This window comes from Eurytemora carolleeae, unplaced genomic scaffold (genome assembly GCF_000591075.1).
Source record: "Eurytemora carolleeae unplaced genomic scaffold, Eaff_2.0 scaffold96, whole genome shotgun sequence".
In the NCBI taxonomy this organism is placed as follows: Eukaryota; Metazoa; Arthropoda; class Copepoda; order Calanoida; family Temoridae; genus Eurytemora; species Eurytemora carolleeae.
Window position 1 is genome coordinate 344,824 of NW_019396134.1, and position 23,296 is coordinate 368,119.

At 30.6% G+C, this 23,296-nt stretch overlaps 1 protein-coding gene and 1 long non-coding RNA gene across 2 annotated transcripts in view; both read left to right on the forward strand.

The window, feature by feature from the left end:
- LOC111695966 (uncharacterized) overlaps positions 1–22,982 on the forward strand; it is a 38,987-nt gene extending 16,005 nt beyond the window's left edge. Inside the window, exons 9-30 of the mRNA XM_023465459.1 lie at positions 7,968–8,131; positions 8,702–8,751; positions 8,940–9,102; positions 9,383–9,488; positions 9,608–9,696; positions 10,362–10,497; positions 13,261–13,475; positions 14,109–14,188; positions 14,506–14,673; positions 15,154–15,245; positions 15,509–15,561; positions 16,496–16,533; positions 18,166–18,229; positions 18,690–18,771; positions 18,823–18,891; positions 18,983–19,041; positions 19,799–19,988; positions 20,406–20,557; positions 21,849–21,928; positions 22,223–22,270; positions 22,490–22,658; positions 22,946–22,982. Coding sequence (XP_023321227.1) covers positions 7,968–8,131; positions 8,702–8,751; positions 8,940–9,102; positions 9,383–9,488; positions 9,608–9,696; positions 10,362–10,497; positions 13,261–13,475; positions 14,109–14,188; positions 14,506–14,673; positions 15,154–15,245; positions 15,509–15,561; positions 16,496–16,533; positions 18,166–18,229; positions 18,690–18,771; positions 18,823–18,891; positions 18,983–19,041; positions 19,799–19,988; positions 20,406–20,557; positions 21,849–21,928; positions 22,223–22,270; positions 22,490–22,508 — 2,117 coding nt within the window. The 3' untranslated portion in view covers positions 22,509–22,658; positions 22,946–22,982. The remainder of the gene's footprint in view (positions 1–7,967; positions 8,132–8,701; positions 8,752–8,939; positions 9,103–9,382; positions 9,489–9,607; positions 9,697–10,361; positions 10,498–13,260; positions 13,476–14,108; positions 14,189–14,505; positions 14,674–15,153; positions 15,246–15,508; positions 15,562–16,495; positions 16,534–18,165; positions 18,230–18,689; positions 18,772–18,822; positions 18,892–18,982; positions 19,042–19,798; positions 19,989–20,405; positions 20,558–21,848; positions 21,929–22,222; positions 22,271–22,489; positions 22,659–22,945) is intronic.
- On the forward strand, positions 14,696–15,563 carry LOC111695960 (uncharacterized). Its single transcript, XR_002763974.1, has 3 exons — positions 14,696–14,743; positions 15,154–15,245; positions 15,509–15,563. It is a non-coding gene; the product is annotated as an uncharacterized LOC111695960 (long non-coding RNA).
- Positions 22,983–23,296: the final 314 nt, after the last annotated feature.

Here is a 23,296-nt window from a genome sequence, read left to right on the forward strand (position 1 = left end):
TGGAGCGTAACCTATAACTATACTTCACCAGTGGCTGTGGTCCATGTACTTTTCATTGTACTCTACATCAATTTGGGGACCATGTATTAGGACCCGTACATATTGTGAGTTTTGATGAATGCAAAGGTTTTATGAAATCCATCAAATTTTCATAACTTTTCTAACAATTTTTTTCGAGAAAAAAAAAATGGTTCACCGGTTCACAATCACATTTATTGTCGAAGTCTGTTTAAAATGTTTTAAACAGAAAAAAACGGAACTGTTTAGTGAAAGTGAGAAGTTTAGTTTGTTTTTATTATTTTTAAAATCTAAGCTGGATATTCGTATATTTATATACCATTCATTAAATCTTGAAGTCTTTAAAAAAGAATTTTCTATGATTTTCTGTTGAATGGAAAAACGTCGACGAATTATCTTTTAAATCTTTTTGCTACCTTTTTCTAATAAAATGCTTATTTGCAATTATTTGCAAAAAGTGCAGGTAATCCCCTAGCTCTGTTTATTGTAATATATTTGCAATGACTTGCATTTTTTTAGCATGACATCGTATTTTTAACACAAAGCAGTTAATGTCTTCCGGGGACAGGAGTAACTAATTTCACGCTTTATAGTACTGATCTGCAAGCAGTTTCCGATAAACCATCCAGGAATTTAATTTAATTTTACTGATAAAATTAACACTTTTTAAAACTTAATACAGGACTTTGGAGAAATCGAAAGAATTTACAAAATGTCTTTTAAACATACTGATAATGAAATGCTGCAGATATTTATCTTTTAACCCTAAGCAGGTTGGAGGGGGGCGTTAGACACCCCATTTATTTTTTTCCTATCACTCTAATTTTTGACACTATCACCGTGAAATTTTGAGAATTTTAATGAATAACAAAATTTGTAATGATAGGTTGGGGTACAGGGGGGTAAAAAATCCGGTCTATGTAAATAAAAAAATCTCAAATAGCACATCACTTTTTTGTGAATAAAGCCAGAGATCTAAATGTATATTTTGAAAATCCCTTGAAAAATGGATGTAAAGCATTTGTCACACTTTCAAAGTTTTTAAAGAAAAAAAAATTTACATTTTTTTACCCTTTTTCTGGCATGTTTTTCAACCCTACATCCCAAACTATCAAAGTTATCGGTCTAACTTTTCTTTCAATAAGCACGCTTTGACAAATTTGGTTCTGAACTTACATTTCAACCTTATACCTATTCTCTAAGGTCTTTTTCTAGGGGGGGGGGCGTGAGACGCCCCATCCCCCTCTCCAGGCTATAGTTTAAGCCCTTATTGGGTTAACTAACTACCAATTTTGAGCTCTCTAATACTGTTCCAGCATATTTCATAACTATTTATTTATTTTCACAATTTCGAAGATTAAGGTACAGGGTGTCCCACGAAACATGACAGTTGGTGAATAGATTTGAATGTCTGCTTCCATTATACTGTATTAGATATTAAATGCTTTTTGCAGTTTCTTTCATTAAAAGATCTTTTACTCAAATATATTTTACTATAGTATGGCTGACATGAAATTTTTTATATTATTCTCTTGAGGTTCAAACACCTTAACAAACTTTTCACCAACTGTTACGTTTTGTGGGACAACCTGTATACTGGTATTCAACCCATTGAACAATTGTCAAGACGACATTTTATAAATCCTTTCGATCACTCTCGAAATTCTGGGTTAAATTGTATCAAAACTGTTGATTGCGGGAATAGTGAATTAACAAATATATAAAAATACATCTAAATTTGTATAAAATTTTCAGAAATAACTAATCAAATCAAGCAATGCAGTAAGACCTTTCCAATTGATTGATTAATTGACAGCTTCTATAGCTTGGATCCGCATATGGCCTTTATAAACCCTGATTTCTGGGTTCGGGAAAGAATTCGTCACTACTCAACATCATGTAAGTATAGATGGTTTCATCTTGCCTTTATAGTTTTACTATATGTACCGCTTGTACAGGGTGTCCCAATATATGTACCGCTTGTACAGGGTGTCCCAATATATGTACCGCTTGTACAGGGTGTCCCAATATATGTACCGCTTGTACAGGGTGTCCCAATATGTGTACCGCTTGTACAGGGTGTCCCAATAAATGTACCGCTAGGACAGGGTGTCCCAATAAACAACATGTACCGCTTGTACAGGGTGTCCCAATATATGTACCGCTTGTACAGGGTGTCCCAATATGTGTACCGCTTGGACAGGGTGTATGTACTAATAAAAATATGTACCGCTTGTACAGGGTGTCTAAATATATGTACCGCTTGTACATGGTGTCCCAATAAACAAGTCAGAACATGTAACACGAAAAACTAATAGTCTCGGGAATACCAAAATGTGGTCAAGCATTTTAGCTCCATCAAAATTGACAAAGATACTGAGAAATCTGTACAGATTCCAATTTTTAAAATAAATACAAAATTGTTTAAATGTTTGATACAGTGGTAAGCGATTATATGAATACAGTGAAGACGACTTTTTACTTAAGCGTTTTGATTGTTTACAAGCTTTTTATCGAATTACAAGTTTACAAGTATGAAAAGAGAAACTGTTTTAAATCCACAGCTTCTCTTTGTTTACATGTATGCTTTTTAAAAGCTTGATAAAATCCAAATCTAAATCAAAATTCGTCTTCATTGTATTGACATATTCGACGACGACCTTATTTTCGTCCGTTAAAAAGATCGCAGGCAGACCACATTTTTAAAAACTCACGCTGATGTAATGAATGATACACTTTTCGTCATTTATCCACTATCGGAACTCGAATACAATTTTTAGGTCGTTTCTTAATTTTCAAGAATTTGAAATCATTTTTTGATCATGATATAAATAAAGGTTACAGGTTGAATGCATGGTGTGAATGCAATTATAAGTTTATGGTGAACCTTTAATCCTGATTTTTTAAAGATCTCACTGTATCCCTGCAGGCTGTAAAGTGGGGTTTAAATTGCACAGTAGAGATTTCTATAATTGATGTCATTTTTCTTAGAAACTACGGGACAACCTGTATACTGGTATTCAACCCATTGAACAATTGTCAAGACGACATTTTATAAATCCTTTCGATCTCTAATTAAAGACCCAGTCTTTTCTAGCAGTCTAGATCGATGTGTGTCCTAGTCTAAGGATATTTATTAGTCAGACCATGTTCATATTTTCACTATATAAGGGGGGCAGGGGGGGCAGAAGAAATATGAAGGAGAAAGGGGGGCAGGATTAAAATGTGGGAGGTCGAGTCAAAAATCATAATTCTAAAATGTTTAAACTGACTATATACAGGGTGAGTCAAAAAAAAGTGTGATTATTTCAATCAAAATCTAAAATTTTATAAAGATTGAATAATAGAATCACAGAAAATTCGCAAAATTGTAATAAGAAAATTTGCAATTTTTAGTTCTAGCCTAATTTTTAAGGATAAGTTATTTAAATTCTTAAAAGGGGAGCAGGATTAAAATGGGGGAGGGGGGAGTCAAAAATCATAATTCTAAAATGTTTTAACCAACAATATATGTTTTTGAGAAGGTATACAAATTTTATATATATAAATTTGGTTTTTAAATCAAAACTTTATTTCAATCACCTGCTGCTATGCAATTTTCAAAAGTTTTAATTTGATTATGGGAATCTTGATTGAGTTCTATGTACAATACATATATAAATATTCAATGCAAGTTTTTATCATTTGAATGATTAACATTCAAAACCAGCTAATTGCAATACAAAGCATTATTATGTTCGTTATATACGCGTGTTACAGCCACTGCACCCTCAAAGAACTTTTAATATTTGCAACTATGTGGTAGCTGTTTTTCTTGAATCCCACTTTCTTTTGATATTTGCAAATGTAGCTGTTTTTCTTTTGATCACACTCTCTTTTGATATTATGGGACCCATACAACTTTGTAGTAGGAAAGTTTTTTATGTTATATTTATGTAGCAAATAGTTTTATCAGTAATTAGAAAAATACTAACTATAAAATGGGCCTGTACAAGTGCTACAATTAAGTTTAACGTCGTTAACATATTCAGCAATTTTATTTGGACCACTTTAACAATAGATTTTCTGAAATGTTTCTTCTTCGGCGATATACAAAGTCGTCTTCTACAAGCTTTAATTTATTTTTACTTTATTTATAATACATAAAATAGTAGTGGAGTGATTTCATTCCAATCTTGCCTTACACATTCTTGTAATTAACTTAATTATAAAGCAATGTTTACCGTGTTTACTGTTTACACTCCTTATGAATCTTTAAAAGTTACTCAGATCACAGTAAATTAGGTTTTCTGGTTAAAAGTCAGACGTCAGACATATTCAACTTTGGAACCCATTTTCACCCGATATAACGATATAACGATATAACGATATAACGATATAACGATATAACGATATAACGATATAACGATATAACGGGCGTTGAAGAATGATTTTTCCTATTTGCTATAAATGATACTTTTTGTTGGACTATTTATTTAACATATGAAAATATATAAAATAGGACATATTTCGATATCAATCAGATCTTTTTCGTTGTATTTAGTTTTTTTTAATATAAATGAGATCTAAATAATTTTTGATGTAGATATATCAAGGCTATAGCTAGGTATATTTAATGAAAATTGTTTTTGTTTAAAAAATAATTCGTGTAAAATTACAGTAAGGAGAAGAAATACCGTCTTTGTTATAAATCATTTTACTTCATTTATAAATGTCGCTAAAGATTTTGTCATTTTTGATTATAATAACTAAGATTGATTATGCGGGTTCAAAATAAACGTTTTAATATAAAAGGTCTAAACCAAGCAGGTTACAAAGATATAGAAATTAGAAATTACGAATTTCCTTTCTATAGATGCTAAAAGAAAAAACAAAAAGTGATAATTACACCGTTTTCTGATTTCAACAGACACATGCTGCATATTTCTTTATATCTGGCGTGCAAAATATATATATATATACGAGGCACCCTGTAAATCTAGAATTAATGAAAATTGTTTGTGGTACACCCTGTTGTTGTGAAGATATTAAAGTGTGCAGGGAAAGTCTGACATTGACCACCGCGTAGCTCAAATTCTCAAGATTATCTATATCCGAGTCCGACCATATGGCGGCTCTAGCGGCTCCTTATGCTCGCATTATGTGAAAGTTTGGGAAATTAATTTCCCTTTCGTTTCGTTTAAAATGCGCTTTTTTCCGACCGAAAAATGTTTTTTTTTATTTTTAAATTTGATTATATGTAAATAATTTAGTCTTTGCCACAAACTCTGATTTGCTAATCCCAATATCATTGCAATCCAATGTCGTATACTAAACTAAGTTAAATGAAAAATTATGTTCAATCAAAAAATCTTTGTTTGAAATATCAAAGGTTTACACCATCAAGTTGCAAAGATATGGGAATTCGAAAATTCGAGTTTTTGACAAAGACTCAGTTCTTTTTGATGAAAAACACATGCAATCTCTGTGACAATGCATTCTTGTTTAAGAATTTCTATCATTTTTAAATCAAAATTATGTTTCATCAAACAAAAAAGGCGATCCATAGAACATACGGAATGGAGTATTTGAGATAAAACACAATATTTTTGGTTTTAGCAACTATAAGTAGCAAACAAACATGACTTAAAACAAAATTCATTTTTCATTTTAAATGTTTATAACTTCCTAATAACTATGTATATTTAGGATTCAATCTCTACAAAAAATTGTATTTAAATATTAAGATATTTGCTGTCAGTCCAGATGATTTATGTACATAGACCCTACGTATATCTTTAACTATGGAATAACTTTGGAATAGAGTTTACCAAAAAATACACGATATTTTTGGTTAATTTAGTAGTAAAAATATTAGGATTTATAAAAGAAAACATTCATTTTAAGTTCAATGTTAATGTTACATTTTATATGATTTTCGGGACACTCTGTTTTTTAGAAATTAATATAGTTGAACTGAATTTATGTATTTGGTTTGACAGGAGAAAATCTGCCTGGGTTTTAAATTCCAGATTGTTTACTAGAAAATCCATTTTAGGTCTGACGAGTAAGCAATCATATTCATCCGTTCTTCACCCTGCGGCCTGTAATACTCCTTCCCCTTACTATACTCTTTCCATTCTTTGATTTTAAATATTATACGTATTTTTTACAAAATTTTGATCCAGACGTGCAAAACATGGCTCCAATTACGCTTAATTTGATTTTTAATTATTGTCTTTAACCGACTTGGATCTACTTGCAAATACTTCATTTCGCATTTTCCCAAAGTCTCACATTTGCGTCATTTTTGGATATATTGTGTGTAATATAACGATATAACGATATATATTGTGTGTATATGCACTGTATGGATTATCTAGTTAACGTTGAAAATATTACACACATCACAATTATTGTATTTATTGAGTGTAACGATATTACATAATATTTGCCTTAAACTTAGCAGTTTTCCCACACAAGCATCGTTTATTCTTATTTTCCAGGTTGTTCCAATAATCAAACATTAAAAATATATTTGTCACTTATTATCTAAAATTACTGATCATACAAAAACCAATATAAATATATGATCAAGTTAGAGATGTGATTACATCAGCAATCAAATGCTCTTTTAACGCCTCAATATTGATTACCACCCATGGCTGATTTAATAATGCTGAAATAAAAAAAAAACTTAAATGAAATATTTTTCATCGAAATTAACACTATAAATTAAATCAAACATAAATGTAATTGAAAACCATTTCAAACCAAACTAAAAGTTTAAAAAATACTTTTATTTATTGAAACTGCCTGCATCCTTCCACAGATTGAGAAATTATTTCTAATTTCTAAGATGTTTAGTTGATGCGCGTTTGGTAGCGCTCACATACAAACACCCCGACGCACAGACATCCCTGACGATTTCTAGCAAGCGACAGTTTGGTCAGTTCTATTCCACAGTATATAGATAAACATATATACTGCAGTAGAAATAAAACTAGATACAAACTGCAGTTTAAAAAGAAATAAAACTTCAGCAGTGAAAAATAATGTTAAACACAAAGTGAAAAGTCAGAAGTGAATACAAACTAGATTACTTAAGTTAACCAATTTTATTTTTAAAGGGGGGGGGTGCGAATTGCTTTATAAATTTAATGTAACTTACAAGCAGTTTGGAACCTTTTTTAGCATTAAAGTTATTATTTATTTAGTCAGACTTAAAAATGATGTAGCGAAAAAAAAACTGTTAAAAAGTGCTCGAACTGTAGAGAAGAGTGAAAATGTTCTCTAACGACTATTTTGTTGATGGAGCTGACAAACCGACCAATCACTCCAACATTCACAAATCCACCAAATTCAAATATAAACAACACATTTTAAAATCTCCCAAAACTTCGAAGTCTAGATTTGAGAGTACAGATGTAGTAAAAAGTTCCACAGAGGCACATGAAAGACACGAGCACCATGGAAAACAAAATAAATGTCAGTGCCGACATCATCAGGAAAAACGTGGCGAAACGAGGCCGCAAAGCTCGTCGTTTTTAGAGGCAAAACGAGTTTTTAAATCTGGTAATTATGGCTTGATAAAATTTCTTCGGCAAAAGACTTTCGAGTACCTTAAACATTTAAAACTAAAAATTTTGAAAGATCAAATAGACTATGTTTGAAATATCAAAGGTTTACACCATCAGGTTGCAAAGATAAGGGGATAAGGGGTTGTGACAAGAACGCGTTTTTTTTATATCCCATCACTAAATTTCTTTTTTAAAATATTAATAAAAAATTGATTAATTCATATCGTTAGTATTTTTTAAAGAATGAATGGCTATGTTAAAATGTGTGTCAATATGACTATTAGTAAAAATTATTCTTTTTCTCATATTAATTGATTTGCCTGAACTGAATTTAGGCTGAACTTGAAACATATTACATGAATAACCTTTCCCCCCCCCATAATATTGCAGCTGCGAGTGAAGTTTGTCAGGACCAGGATAGCCTAGACGGTCACTCCGTCCTTCCCTCGCCGCTTGACCGGAAACCTCCGCCCCACAGACCGCCCAAACCAGCGGTAGATCCGCCCAAACTCGCCACACCATCACCTAGAAAACTCTCTGAAGTTGATACAAAGGTAGGTGGCTGGTCAGAAAATCAAATGTCAGATGTAAATAATTGATCAATTTAAACTTTTTTGAGGTAAAAACTTCATATGACGAAAGCCTCTTGCCTCTTTAGTTTTCAAAGTCAATGTATTATTTCATGTATTGAGTGTGAAGGCTGTTCCTAGTATAGTTTGTTCTGATTATGATTTGAGTTTTCCAACATACATTACTAGTATCAAATGGGTTTATATTAATTATATGTAATTCTTTCATTTGAAATCTTGAATGCTATATAAATGGAGATTATCCAAAATAATACAGAGCGTCCCATATCATATTGGATTATCTCTAAGCTTTATCACCAAAATACGGATATTGTACTCGAAAAGCCTGTTATTGTTTTGCAAGAAAGTTTTTACATTAGCCTCATACAATATTTTTAAATTATTTTTTTTTTTTTATTTCTGATTAGTCCTTTAAATCTCAATTTTATAGGCATAAACGATCTAATATGATGTGGATATAAAAGTATCAAAAACCCAAAGTAATATTAAAAAATGAAAAATTAAAACAAATTCTTATTTTAAATCTGTTTGTAGAGTGGAGACTGGGACAGGTCTCAGGAGTTCTCCGAACCGGAGCCTGAAAGGAACTGATTTTCCCATTTTTAATTATTTTTTATCATTTGAAAAGAAATCAATGATAGTTCTAATCGAGGGATTCATTATGGTACCCATAAAACCTTTGTATGATAAGAATGACATTTTTAACTTTGAAAATTGATTGCTTCTGATTTCCGAACCGAAAAATAGAGATTAAAAATGTGACAACTGTCAGTGATGGTGAGAGCTCTAGTCTGCCGTCTCCTCCCTCCCAGTCCTCGAAACCAACTGTAAAACCCAGTATGGAGAGACCAGATAGAGCACAGAGTAATTACTCACATAAGACCGCCATATCAAAAAACTCGAAAACATCACGAGTAACCTCAAGTAGACCTCAGGTAGTTTACTGACTTACCTGACCTACCCGACCTACCTGACTTACCTGACCTACCTTACCTACCTTACCGACATGACCTACCTGAACTACCTCACCTACCTGACCTAGCTGACCTACCTGACATATCTGACCTACATGACATACCTGACCTAATTAACCTACCTACCTGACCTACCTGACCTACCTGACCTACCTGACCTACCTGACTTACCTGACCTACCTGATCTATATGAAATACCTGACCTACCCAATCAAAGATTTTAATTTTAATTTAAATTTAGGGCAAGACTGAAGTTTCCAAGATGCCGTCTATATCTTTGAATCCATTTTCTGGAGTTCTCTGGGACAGAAGAGAACCCTTTAAGCAACTGTGGATAACATTGTCAGGTATAGAACATTCAAAGAATAAAGAAAAGAAAAAAAAAGAAAAGAAAAGAAAGACCGAAATATATTTTCAAACAACATTATCATTAGCATCAAATTTTAAAAGATACTATCATGTTTAGCTATGTATGGAAAGTTTCTTGTACTTCTGATGATAGCCTTCTGTCTGATTGAAGTTATGGATAATAATATCAAACCTTTAACTTTCCAGGTAGGTTTCATACTTTAATACTGTGGGAGTCATATTGCATCAAATTACGCATTGCTCTTTATTCTCAAAAAATGTTTTATAATTATTTACAACGTAGACTTTACAGGGAATTTAAGGGAATTTAATGGTATTTTACTGTACTAAGGGTTCCCAAGACCAATTTTGCTTATAAAACATCCAGAGCGCAGCGAGAGATGGTTTTTAGTCAAAATTGGTAGATGGAACCCGGGGTATGTAAAAAAATCTATTTGATCGTCTTTTGGGATAAAATGCAAGAATTTTTTCTTGAAAATTTTCGCAGTTTACAAAACGGTCCCGAGGGAAGTTAGGTAACTGAACCTACCTCTGTTGGGGGATTCATATGTCGGTAATGTTGGTCAAAAAGCGATAAAAAATAGTATTAGGCTCTTCAAACTTGTAACTTGTTAGCTAAAAAAATAATTGGGTAATGGCCATCTTCTTAAAAATACCTAGTCTTTTTACCCTGTTTTCAAAAATGTTGCAACAGTTTTTTTTTCAGAAAAAAGGATTTTATGAGTAAATTGTTTGTTAGCAAAGTGCAAAGTAGACGTTAACGTCCTATTTTAAATTTTTCCCGTGAACACATTTAAAATCATTATATCCATCAGGGTTTAGGGTAATCCTTGAAATCTCTGACTTTTTAGGCATATTTCATGATGTATCTGTATATTGGATCTATTATTGCTATAATGTGTATATATATCACTGTTCTTCTGGACAACTGCCCTTCAGTATCATCGAGCAGGTTAGTCATTTTAAAGGACACACTTTTGAAGAGCTAGAGAGAAGAACAACAATGTTTTGAACTTTTAATTATATATCTTTGAAACCTGATGATGTTAATCTTTGATATTTTAAACCTAGACCATTTTAGCTCACAAAATTAATAGCTTGAAATATCAAAGGTCTACGAATTCGGGTTGCAAAGAAAAAGGGATTAGAAAATCAGAGTTTGTGGCAAAAACTCAATTCCTTAGTTTTTCCTTCTAATACTTCATTGATATATACTTTGGCAGAAAAAAAACTCAGAGGGAGCAGTTGAACGAGAAGTTCAGATCTAGCATAGACTCTACGCAATCTAGAATCTCTAAGGAATTGAGCTTTTACCACAAGCTCAAATTTTCTAATCTCTTTATATTTGAAACCTAATGGTGTACACCTTTGATATTTCAAACTTAGATTATTTGGTCTAACATAATTTGTAGTTTCAAATATCAAGGGTATACGACATTGGGTTGCAAAGATATTAGGATAAGAAAATCAGAGTTTGTGGCAAAGACTCAATTCCTTTAAACATTGTTTAACCGCTATAATCGTAACATTTTAATGATTTTCACCAACTTTATTTGCTTTCAACCACTTATGGAGAATAGCTTTCATTGAAACACGGTTTTTACCGCTGGGTTTAAGATTTTTCAGCAACTTTTTTGCTTTCAATCGCTGAGTTTATTATTTCTTTGCAACAATTGTTTGCTTTCAACCGCTGGGTTTAAGATTTTTAACAACTTTTTGCTTTCAACCACTGGAAAACAATTACTTTTAACTGGTGGGTGTAGGGTTTTTAATAACTTTTTTGCTTTCAAGAATTTACAGCAACTTGTTTGCTTGAAAGCAAAAACTTGCTGAAAAATCTTAAACCCAGTGGTTGAAAAAAAAAGTTGTTCAAAACCCTAAACCCAACAACTTAAAGCAAAAAATAATGCTTAACAATCTTAAACCCAGTGGTTAAAAACAAAATGTTTGTTCAAAATCTTAAACCCGGCGGCTGAAAGCAAAAAAAAATGCTTAAAAATTGTTGAAAGCAAAGAAGTTGTTCAAACTCAGTGGTTGAAAGCAAAAAAGTTGCTCAAAAATCTTAAACCAGCCATTGAAAGCAAAAAAAGTTTTTACTCTTTTAAATGTTAACGAAAAAAATTCGATTTTACCGATTGAAAAAAAAAATTGAGAAAAAAGGTTCATTTACGTTCTAGAGTGGGTAGAGTCTATGCTAGATCTCAACCGCTTGTTTAACTGTTCCCTCTGTGTAAATATCATTTCTAATATTTGATCGTAGATTCAACTGAGTTAATGGGCCACAAAGTTAAACCGGTGATGTCGCAAAATTTTGAACTTCGCCTTTTATTTATGTAGTGATAAACATATTCCATTTTGTAGTTATAAACATATTCCATTTACGTTTTATATTACATTTGTATATTGTATAATTTTAACTTTCACTAGAATAGGTATGCATGAAGCTATTAAAAAGGGAAAGTTTTTCAACCAATTTATTTAATTCATCAACCATCTGCTATACTTTACAACTTAATGAAACCTTGAATGGAATGTACACTATTCATAATCATGTTTTGAATAATGTTACATTAAAAGTTTTGTTTTTCTTAAAATTATTTAAAAATGATATTATCTAATTTACATTAGTTTTTATTGGTACAAGTTAGGTTGATAAAAATTATAATCAATGATTAAAAACATTTTTTAATACATGCGAACTTTTTTGTGTTTTGCTTCATTAATGTCATACAAAGACGAATTTGCTTACAATGAAAGTTCCAAAATTTCTAACACTGAAATAGGCCAAATCTGAAAATAACCTTTTTTAAGCGTATATATCTTTAAATCAAAGCCGAGTTAAACAAAACTACACCATACATTTATAAGAAATGGCTGAAACTATTAATTGAAACAAACCATGTCTACTTTAGACTTATAATAAGGTATGAGAATTAGATTTTGATGATTTTTATTTTCATTTTCGAACATATCTCCAATTTGAAACAATTACTGCATTTCAGCTTATGTCTCGTTTTTGAAAGATATCCTGGTTTTGAAACAAATACTCTCGAATTCATATAACTGTCAATTTTCAAATATTTACGCACTTACGTAACAAAACAAGGCAAAATATAACAAAATAGAAAACAAAAACATATTGTTCTTTTGTAATTAAAACAACATTACAGCATTGAGAAATCAAAACATACATTGTATTTGTTCTTGCATTGTAGAATTTACTATAGTAGTGTGGGAAATTGATTGTTTGAAATGCAGGAGGTATTTTCAAACATATCCTGAATTGGAATCATCGTCGCGTTGTCGAGACAAAACCCACTTTCCCGTTTATAAGTATAATCCGCAATTCAAAACAAAACTCATTTTCATAACTTACAAAATAAATCACTGAAAGTAAAAATTATTATATGAAGCCTAAATGAACTGCTAAATCATATTTAGAATCAAAGTTTTCACATTTTATTTGTTAAATATGAGAAAAAAGTTGATTTAACAAATTCAGGATATGTTCGAAAATGGAAAACCTGACATCGTCTTGAAACGTTCAAGGGTTTAAATATAATAAGAAACTAGGGAGATATTTTATCTCAGGGGTGGAGCTTTAGGTAGGTATTTTATCTCAGGGTTGGAGCTTTGGCTAGGTATTTATCTCAGGGTTGGGGCTCTACGTAGGTATTTTATCTCAGGGTTGGAGCTTTAGGTAGGTATTTTATCTCAGGGTTGGGGCTCTAGGTAGGTATTTTATCTCAGGGTTGGGGCTCTGGGTAGGTATTTTATCTCAGGGTTGGGGCCCTAAATTTTACATTTTTTACATTTTTTACTGTATTTGTATAATTAAATATTTGCTAATTCTAGTATTTGGATTGGGTACTCTCATCTTCAACGGTCTGGAGATTGCAATGCACGCAACTATGAACAATAAAAACTGTGTTGATGATGTTGTTCTTGCACATCCCATTCTTCAGGTTGAGCATTTATTGATTTATTGACCTTAAAGGGGGAGTGTTCGCAAAGATATTAGTCCTGATCGAATTCAGATTTGATCGTTATTAATTTTACATTTGCCTTTCGCGTCTATAAGAAGAAACTTTAATTAAATGTTAAGTGACCAAATTTTAAAGCGTTTATGTCCGATTAACAAAAGTGCCCTGTTCACCCATGTGAGCAACAATAAGGAAATTATTTTCGATTTTATATTTGAAAACTATTGAAATTCTTTCTTTGACTTTTCTAATTAAAGAGAAAATCCCAAATCGAATGAAATGAGTTTAATCTGTAAGAAAATAAAAAGTTTTACTTAGATGAAAGTGTTAAGGGAGGATGCGCCACTATCCTTGCAGGGTCACATAACTATGTTAAAATAATTAAAGGAAATTTTGTGTAAAGTATGTTTATGTTAAAGTATTGAATATGGTATAAAACATTTTTTTTGGTTATAAAGTAAACAGTGTATATTCAAAAAAAATTGTTCATCAATAATATTGCGCAGGAGCAACTTAAGACCAGTCGTTTTTTTCTTCATTTTTTAAACACTTTTTATTAATTTTTTTTCTCCATTTTTTAAATACTTTTTATTCATTTATTTTTATTTTTTTCAGGCTCTTTTTACCTTTCTGCAGATGCACTTCTTGTTTGTTAATTCGACTGTAATTGTGGAAAAATTCGGCCTTTTAGCCAGGTAGTCACTTAAACTTTAGCATTCGATATAAAAGATTATTTTATTCAAACACTTGCCCTACCTATTATTTTTTTGTTTTATGTGGAAAAAATGTCAGAATAAAGGCATTGAGTCTTTGCCACAAACCCCTATTTTCTAATCACTATATCTTTGCAACCTGATTTTTATATTTTAACCTTTAATTATTTATTCAACCAGAATTCAAATTAAAAAATGTCGTAGGTCTACGATACTAGGTTTTAAAGATAAAGAGATTAGGAAATCAGAGTTTTGGCAAAGATATAATTTGTTGAAAAAAGTGAAAAAATCTCTTTAAGGTTTGGATTTATCCACCTGGTGGCCACCAACCTATCCCTGTGGGTTCGAACTATTATCTGGGAAAGTGCTAGTGAATGGGTTCATCATGTTTACACCAAGAACCTGGCACCAGCGCCCAGTGACGTCATCAGAGTTCCAGATAGGAGCATAGAGATGACGTCATCAGAGTTCCAGATAGGAGCATAGAGATGACGTCATCAGAGTTCCAGATAGCCCGCTAGCATTCGGATTAGAAGGGTAAGGGAAATGGTCATTGTTACCTCAGAAAATATAATTAGGAGATACCTTCTTTCGTTCGTTCATCTTTAGTTTTCGTGCAAGTTCACAAAAATATTGTTCATTCTTCACCCATTTCGTTCGTTTTCTCAGTGAACGATCGTTCAGTGAAAAAGTTTGTTCTGTTTTAATTGCAAAAGTTAGCTAAAAAAAAATCCTTGTTTAGAAAAATACTTTTCGTTTTTAAAAATTTTGTTCCAAAAAATCATTCGTTCATAAAAAAACTATCGATTTTGTCAAAATCTTTTGAAAAATTTTATTCATATTTTATTATACTTCTATTAAAACTTTATTTATTTTTATAAATTTTCGAGAACATCAATATTATAAACGAGTTACACCATTTTATATATTATCAATTTTTATTTTAGTGATGATTTTGCGTTCCACGATAGAATAGATATTGGGAACTATGATTACACAGATAGATCTACAGCCTTCAGTCTTATTCAAGCCAATAGAGGTAAAACATAAACATATACTTATATTTTCAATATTTTTATTAATTTTAATTTATCTAGAAATAGAGTCCCTTGTTGATATACTTTTGGCACTGTATGACTATTTGATCCTTGCAAAATTTAAAATATAATTAGGTTGAATTTTCTTTTAGCAAATTATAAACGGAAACGAGTAATCAGTTCCATTGGACATCATTTTAATCAGTTGAATTGTAAATAATTTTAAAAAATAAATACATTCAACATTAATATATAAATTTTGCAGGAAATTTGCATTGCAACAATTCATTTTTGATGTCTCCGAAGCATATCAGTCAGGTATATACGGATCGCTGTAAACGAATTTAAATAAAAAAAAACAATAATTAAAGAAATGAAGATTTATTTCTCTTTTGGCCTCAATTCCCCTGAGACCGAATTTTATGAATTGGAGAGGTCGCTGAACTACGTACCGCCGGTTCAAAGTCTGAAACACTGATTCGACCCCTCATGAATCTTTATTCAACACTTGAACCGGTGCGGCGGTATCTAGTTCGTTAAATTCTATCCCTGATTAACAAGTATTTTGAAAAATTTAAATACGTTTATCCTCACTATATTATGTAAGTGTCCGTGAAGGGTATAATTGAAAAAAAGTGAAATTATAAAATGTACTGTATATATATACTGTTAGTATTGCAAACAATGTCTCAATTGTAAAAAAAAGGTCTCAACGTAACAACGTTTTACACCTAATTTTAATTTGATTAAACAACAAACCATGCGAAAAAATGGCAATTAATTTGTTTATTGCATTTGCAGATGATACGATCTGCCACTAAAAATAATAAAAAATGGAATGAAAAAGCAAAATATTTGCTATTTTTACAATTCTGAGAGTGTAAACTTTATAAGTGTAAAGAGACAAAGTTTATCTAAATTGAATAAAGTTCCCTTGCTAAAACTTTCAGTATTTATTCCGCGCATTGTTCTAAAACTTGAATTCATTCTAAAAAAGTAAAATATTTAGTTTTGAATTTTACTAAATTCAAAAATCATCAGATAAATTAAAACTATTTTTTGGTAATTTTACAGAGTCATAATTTGTCTTATTTAAAAAAAGAAAGAAATTAAGTCTTTGCCACAAACTCAAATTGTCCAATTCCTATATCTTTTAACATTGAATTCAAACTCAGATTTTGTGATCTAACATAATTCGTAGTTAGAAATATTTAAGTTCTGCGACATTGGGTTGTAAAGATATAGGGATTAGAAAATCAGAGTGCTTGGCAAATTCATTGTTGAATACAGGTAAATTACATCATATTTTGTAACGGACTCTAAGCAAGCCTGATTTCATCACAATAACTTGATTTCATTACAATAACTTGATTTCATTACAATAACTTTATTTCATTAAAATAACTGATTTCATTGCAATAACTTGATTTCATCACAATAATTTGATTTCATTATAATAACTTGATTTCATTACAATAACTTGATTTCATCACAATAACTTGATTCCATCACAATAACTTGATTTTATCACAATAATTTTATTTCATTATAATAACTTGATTTCATTACAATAACTTGATTTCATTGCAATAACTTGATTTCATCCCAATAACTTGATTTCATTACAATAATTTGATTTCATTACAATAACTTGATTTCATTACAATAACTTGATTTCATTACAATAACTTGATTTCATTGCAAAAACTTGATTTCATCACAATAACTTGATTTCATTACAATAATTTGATTTCATTACAATAACTTGATTTCATTAAAATAACTTGATTTCGTTGCAAAAATTACTATAAAGTTTGTAATTTAACCAATATCTCAAAGTGGTCCCCATTCGATTTCATCTCTGATAAGATATTTACAATTAATTAATTGTATATTTAAAATTAACTTAATCTTGCTTTTTACTTAACCGAAAAATGTTATGGATTATATAATATTCTGGTTTCGGTTAAAAAAAATGGTGAATTTCTTTATGAAAATGTTTTCCTTCTATTAGTTTTGACAGTTTTATTATCTCTAGAATATTTATGCAGTATTTTATCTTCACACTAACACTTTACAAAACTTATATTTAATGCATTTTTTCTCTCCATTACCGCCTGAAACAAAAAACAAAGATTGTTCTAAATTTTGTATAGATATTATATTTAAGGGTATAACTACATTTCTAAGAAAAAAGTATCTAAAATTATCGTTCTTTTTTAGAAAAATTCCCCCTATATTTAAATATGATCTCCGTACAGTGTACTTTGTTAAACGTAAATATGAGTATATAATCATTTACTAAATCGGCCATGTCCTGACTCCTGATAAATACCTTTAACTATTCCTTTCCTTCTTTCTTTTGAGTTCGTAAAGCTTTATGAGATCCTTTCAAATCGCTATTATTTGACCAAATCAGAAGCGAAAAGGAATTAAGTTTTTTCCCCAAACTAAAATATTCTTATGTCTTTGCAACCTGATGAGGTATCCATTTGATATTTTGATTAAAAAAGAAGTCATAGCTTAAAATATTAAATTTATACGATATAGGGTTGCAAAGATATAAGGATTAGAAAGAACTCAGTTCCTTAGTTTTAACAAAATGGTAAACAATTATTTCATAAACAGATCATGTCCTGATAAAACCTTTTTATAGCTATTCCTATCACTTTTTATAGCTATTCCTATCACTTTTTAGAAAGATTTCTTAAATTTTTAAATGATACTATAAAAATGTTATTATTTTGACCAATTAGAAGTGAAAACAAATATAATTCCAGCAAAAAGAAAAGTTGAAGTGAGTACTGGTTTATTTGTAATTTAGACTTAAATCGATTTTTTGATAATTTGTGAACATAATGATAGGATTCCTCTTACATCTGTATTTAAAGGTTAACAATTTTCATTAAAAAAAATGTTTAGTTTGATAGCCGCAGCGGTCACCTATATCATGTGGAGGTCTGTAGGACAAGATAAAATGTCCAAGGAATAATATATTTAGATTATTTTTAAATGTTTTTAAAGCCTTGTTACATAATCTTTATAGTAAAAATTCAGAAATATTCCCTTTAAGTATGGAACATGGTTTTTAAATTTACAATTATCATAAATTGTTTTAAAAAAAGGGTTAAAGTGAATTAAATATACCATCAGAAACAATTTCTACTACTTTTTTATCTGATTTTTTTTATTTAAAAAACTTCATAAATCTAAACCTTGTTCCAAAAAAAGCACTAAGTTATGTTGGTAAAACGTAGGAGGACGAACTAAATCAAATGTCTTCAGTGGTTCAACTAAATGCACCGAGTTTAAATACTTTTTACTATTTATCACTTTCAACCTAAAATGCAATAAAAAAAACGATCAACTAAATTTATTTATTCAATTTAAAAAAAAAACTGTTATGAAAGCTTTGAAAATTCTAATCTAAATGATTTGCTCCGAAGACTGAAGGAAAGAAGATGGAAGATGAAGATACAGCAAAGAAGAGAAAATACTGGAGGGTTGACTGCCAAAGTGCAAGCAAAGGTAAAAATAGATATCATCTTTATGTTCTTCATTATTTAATTCTTTAAATAATTTTAATTATTTTCTTCGTGATGAAAGATAATCCAGAATACCGGGGCCAAATGTTCTGGATCTATTCAGGTTCAAAGTTCACAAAAAGAAAAATGCCAAGCAACTATTGTCACGGAGAAATTAGAATTAGAAATTTGTTTTTGATTGTTTTTTATTTCAGGAGCAGAAATCGTTATTTTTGGTTTGAGCATATTCGCTTCATTTATTGGATTTATCCAGGTACATTTAGAATTTATTGGATTTATCTTATAAACAGTCTCGTCAATTTGACTTTGAAGACAGGATCGAATTTGAAGTGTCGCAACGCCTTGGGCTTAGATTTTACCGCTCTAAATCACTTATGCTTTTCTTAAGCTCTCTACATATTAGCAATTTAAAGTACTTGTTGTTAGCTTTGGTTTTTAAGAAGTAATTGGCAAAACTCTCATAGATTTTTGCTTGAGAGCGTGAGATCTTCAAATCACAGTGACTCAAGTTAAGAATTTAAATAGTCCAATGAACATGAGATACAGCAATTGTGCAGTGTAAACAGACCCATTTAACTTAATAAGTGATGTAATAAGTTACTAGTACTATTTATTTATTAACAATATCAAACACATAAGTATTGTTTTAATGTCGTTTTCCTATTCCACAGTTTTCTGATCCTCACTGTATGAAATCTGAAACAATGTTTAACGGATGATTTGTCGAGTTTAACCTCTCCGAACTAAAGATATATTTAAATTCGAGCGATTTTTTTTACTTGTTTAAAATAACAAAGATTCTTTAGTTTTCTGTCTAAAAATTGATAAGTTCTAACTTTAGTTTACTTGTGAAATCAACTGCGGATTAAACTCTTTTCACATCTTTACAAATCATTTTGGACTCTCATACGTAATTTCATGTAATTTTTTAGATTAAAGAGAGTGACTCAAAAATACTTTACATTACCAAATTTAAATTAGTTAAAATTTAAATAACAATTTTTGTTTAGATTCAGAAATTGTCGCACACCTTCAGTGCTCCTTATGATTTGGACACCCTGTTGTCAACTGTCACGATCACCGGAAGTTACATCTTCGCCATCTTTAGCGCACTTGCCGCGGTTATGTCTCTAGGAGAAACTAAGAGCATAATCATCTTTACTCAGAATATAATGCTCATAGTACAGATCACTTTGCAAGGTAAATATTCAGAGTTTGCCGCTACAGTTTTAATAATATATGTTTACCCTTGATAGCAGCATGTTCAACTATTTTTAAACTATTAATATTTTTTCCTAAATTAAAGGTTACAACTTTTTAGCGAGATTGATCAAAGTTAAAAATTTCATGAAAAATGACCAATTTTAATGGTTTAATTAAACATTAAAAGCTCTAGATGGATAAGATCACTTCTTGTACACTTTTTTAATTTTAATTTTCATCTTTTTTTCTTAGATGGTACGAGACATAATCTTAATATAGTAGGTTTCATTATAATTTCAATTCCCCCCAAATTTTAATAAATATAATTTTTGATGATTATATTGCATGGTGTTTGGTAATAAAAAATATTCTTCTCTCTTTAATTAAACCAAATTTAATAAAAATATTGTTAAGGTATGATTATGAGTGAAGCTGGCCGGCGTGTTTGTATGACTAGATCCCAGCAGACCGCTAAACCTGGCAGACAAATTATAACCTTCCTTCTCTTCGCTAATATCACTCTCTGGATCCTGGATACTTTCATCTCTAACAAACAGATCACTCAGGTAGATCGAGGAGATCACTCAAGTAGTTAAAAAAATCATTGAGGTATTTATAGGAGATTACTCAGGTATATTTAGGAGATCACTCAGGTAGATCTAGGAGATCACTCAGGTATTTCTAGGAAATCATTCAGGTAGTTCTAAGAGATCACTCAGGTTCTTCTAGGTGATCACTCAGATAGTTTTAGGAGATCACTCAGGTAGTTCTAGGAGATCATTCAGGTAGTTCTAGGAGATCACTCAGGTAGTTCTAGCTGATCACTAAGGTATTTCTAAAAGATTTCCCAGGTAGTTATAGAAGATCATTTAGGTAGTGCTAGAAGATCATTCAGGTGGTTCTAGGAGATCATTCAGGTACTTCTAGAAGATCACTCAGGTGGTTCTAGGAGATTTCTCATGTGGTTCTAGGAGATCACTCAGGTATTTATAAGATAACTCAGGTGGTTCTAGGAGATCACTCAGGTAGTTGATAGTTCAAGTGATGGTAATTAAAGTACATATAAAGGCTTGAAACCTATTGTTAGAAGAAGAGTAAAGTTCTAAAACATTGATCTAAAACAATCGAAAGCATTCTATTTGATTAATACTTTACTTTTATTATCCTACAGAAGAAGAATTGTCAGAATATTTTCTAGTTAATGTCAATCTACTCAGTTCTAATAAATATATAGGGTTATGGGTTATGGGCCGAGTTTTGACCGATTCATGTTCATAGCTCACTTTACTCCCTTTAAAGGAATTGGCAACGTTAAAATAATTGAAATAATAATTTAAGAACATTATCAACGGCTGAACTTAATATCAGAATGACAATGAATGCGAAATTGTTTTGTCTCCCCAATTTGTTTTCTTATTTGATCTATAGCGTTATAAATTATATGCTTTGCATAACAATAAGAAATACAGACTTTTAAAAGTGATTATGAACTCATTTCATTTTGATGCTTAGGATCCGGATCCGGGTCCAGGTCCTGATCTTCAAGATTTACTGATTTTTAGAGCAAAAAATAATATTTGGTTGATATTTTGCATCTTGGGTCCGGATCCGTGGAACTGCATTTTTTTATTGATCCGCATCTACATCCGGGTAGCCAAAATGGTGCTTATCAAACGGATCCGGATCTGGATCCTAACACTGCTTGTTTACCCATTTTTAAGAGAGCAAAAGAATTGAGTTTTTGCCACAAAATTAGATTTTCTAATAATGCTTTTATCGTTAAAACCCAATTTCGTAGACCTTAGATATTTCAAATTATGAATTCTGTTTTAAAAGGCTAATTTTTTTTTAATTTAGGGAATACAAACCGAGTTCTACGGTCTTCTAGCTTGGGGAATTATTTCAAGAATATCCCTTCCTCTTCTTATATTTTACAGGTAAAACTACATTGAGTTACACATTTCAGAAAAATATGCATTAATTTTAAGATCGGGCTTCTTTCTTAGTTTCACCTTTCCAACTTATCTTAGTTTTTGTAGCCCGGTATTGCAAAGCTACAACGCAAATGTTTATAGCTACATTGATTTGATTTATTTAAGACACAATTCAGCCTTTCGACCCTAGTGTTTTTTTTAAAGTTCCAGGTCGTCATGTCAGTCTAATCCTTTTCTTCATTTTGATGCCGTAACCTTTTTTACCAAATAATTTTTCAAAATAAACTAATTTTTTAGATTCCATTCTTGTGTTGTACTTGTGGAAATCTGGAAAAACACGTACAGGTAAAAAGACTCAAGAATTTCATTTATTGAATTTTTATTATTTGCACTAATTAGGAGAAATACATATGATACAGTGATAAAATCAATAAGTTTAAACGTTCAAGACCTCAAAACCAATCGATAAACGCTGCATTTATTACTTTTATGTTCTTCAACGTTGCTCATATTGTTTAATAATAATTGAAATTGAAAATAACTCCATCTATATTTATATTTCAGAACTAAGGATATCTTGTGAAACAACGGACCTGCCGCCAGCCCATTCATCTTTAATCTTTTCGTCTATCTTCATTCAGTATTCTCCAGACTTTCATATTCTTCTCTTTCTAATTATACATCTTCTTCTTCATCTTCCTCCTACACCCTCTCATCTTCTTCCTCTTATCAGGTTCGTCTTCTTAGGAGAAGAAAGTGATGAATCGCATCAAACTCTTTTGTTTAATAACTATATCTTTGCAAGCTGATGGTGTAAACATTTGATATTTCAAACTTTAACTTTTTCATCTACTTGACATAAAAGGTCTTTGGCGTGAACATTTTTTTTTTAAATAGTTAATTTATGTTACTGATTATCCTGTCATATTAGCAAAGGAATTGAGTCTTTGCCACAAATGAAAATGTTTTTTTCTAAAATTTATGATTTAAATTCATTAAAAAAAGTTTTCTTATTTTTAGGCTGATCTTCTTTATCAAGATCCAAACTCAAAATATTCAGGGATAATTTGGTTAAAAAATGTAAATAAATATTCTAATACTTTAATTTTTGTATGTCCTTGCTGTAGGAGTTTTAAAATTAAGTTAAATATTCATATAAGTGCTCAACACTTGCCTAAAACTCTAATTTTCTTATTCCAATGTAAATCTATTATTATTTAAACTTTGAATTAATTTACACTACCATAATTAATTATAGCTATTAAGAGCTTATTTAATATCTGATTTTCGAAATTTAAGAATTAGAAAAATAGATTTTGTGACGAGTGTTCATTTCCTTTAATTCAAATTTATAATAAAATATCTTGTCTT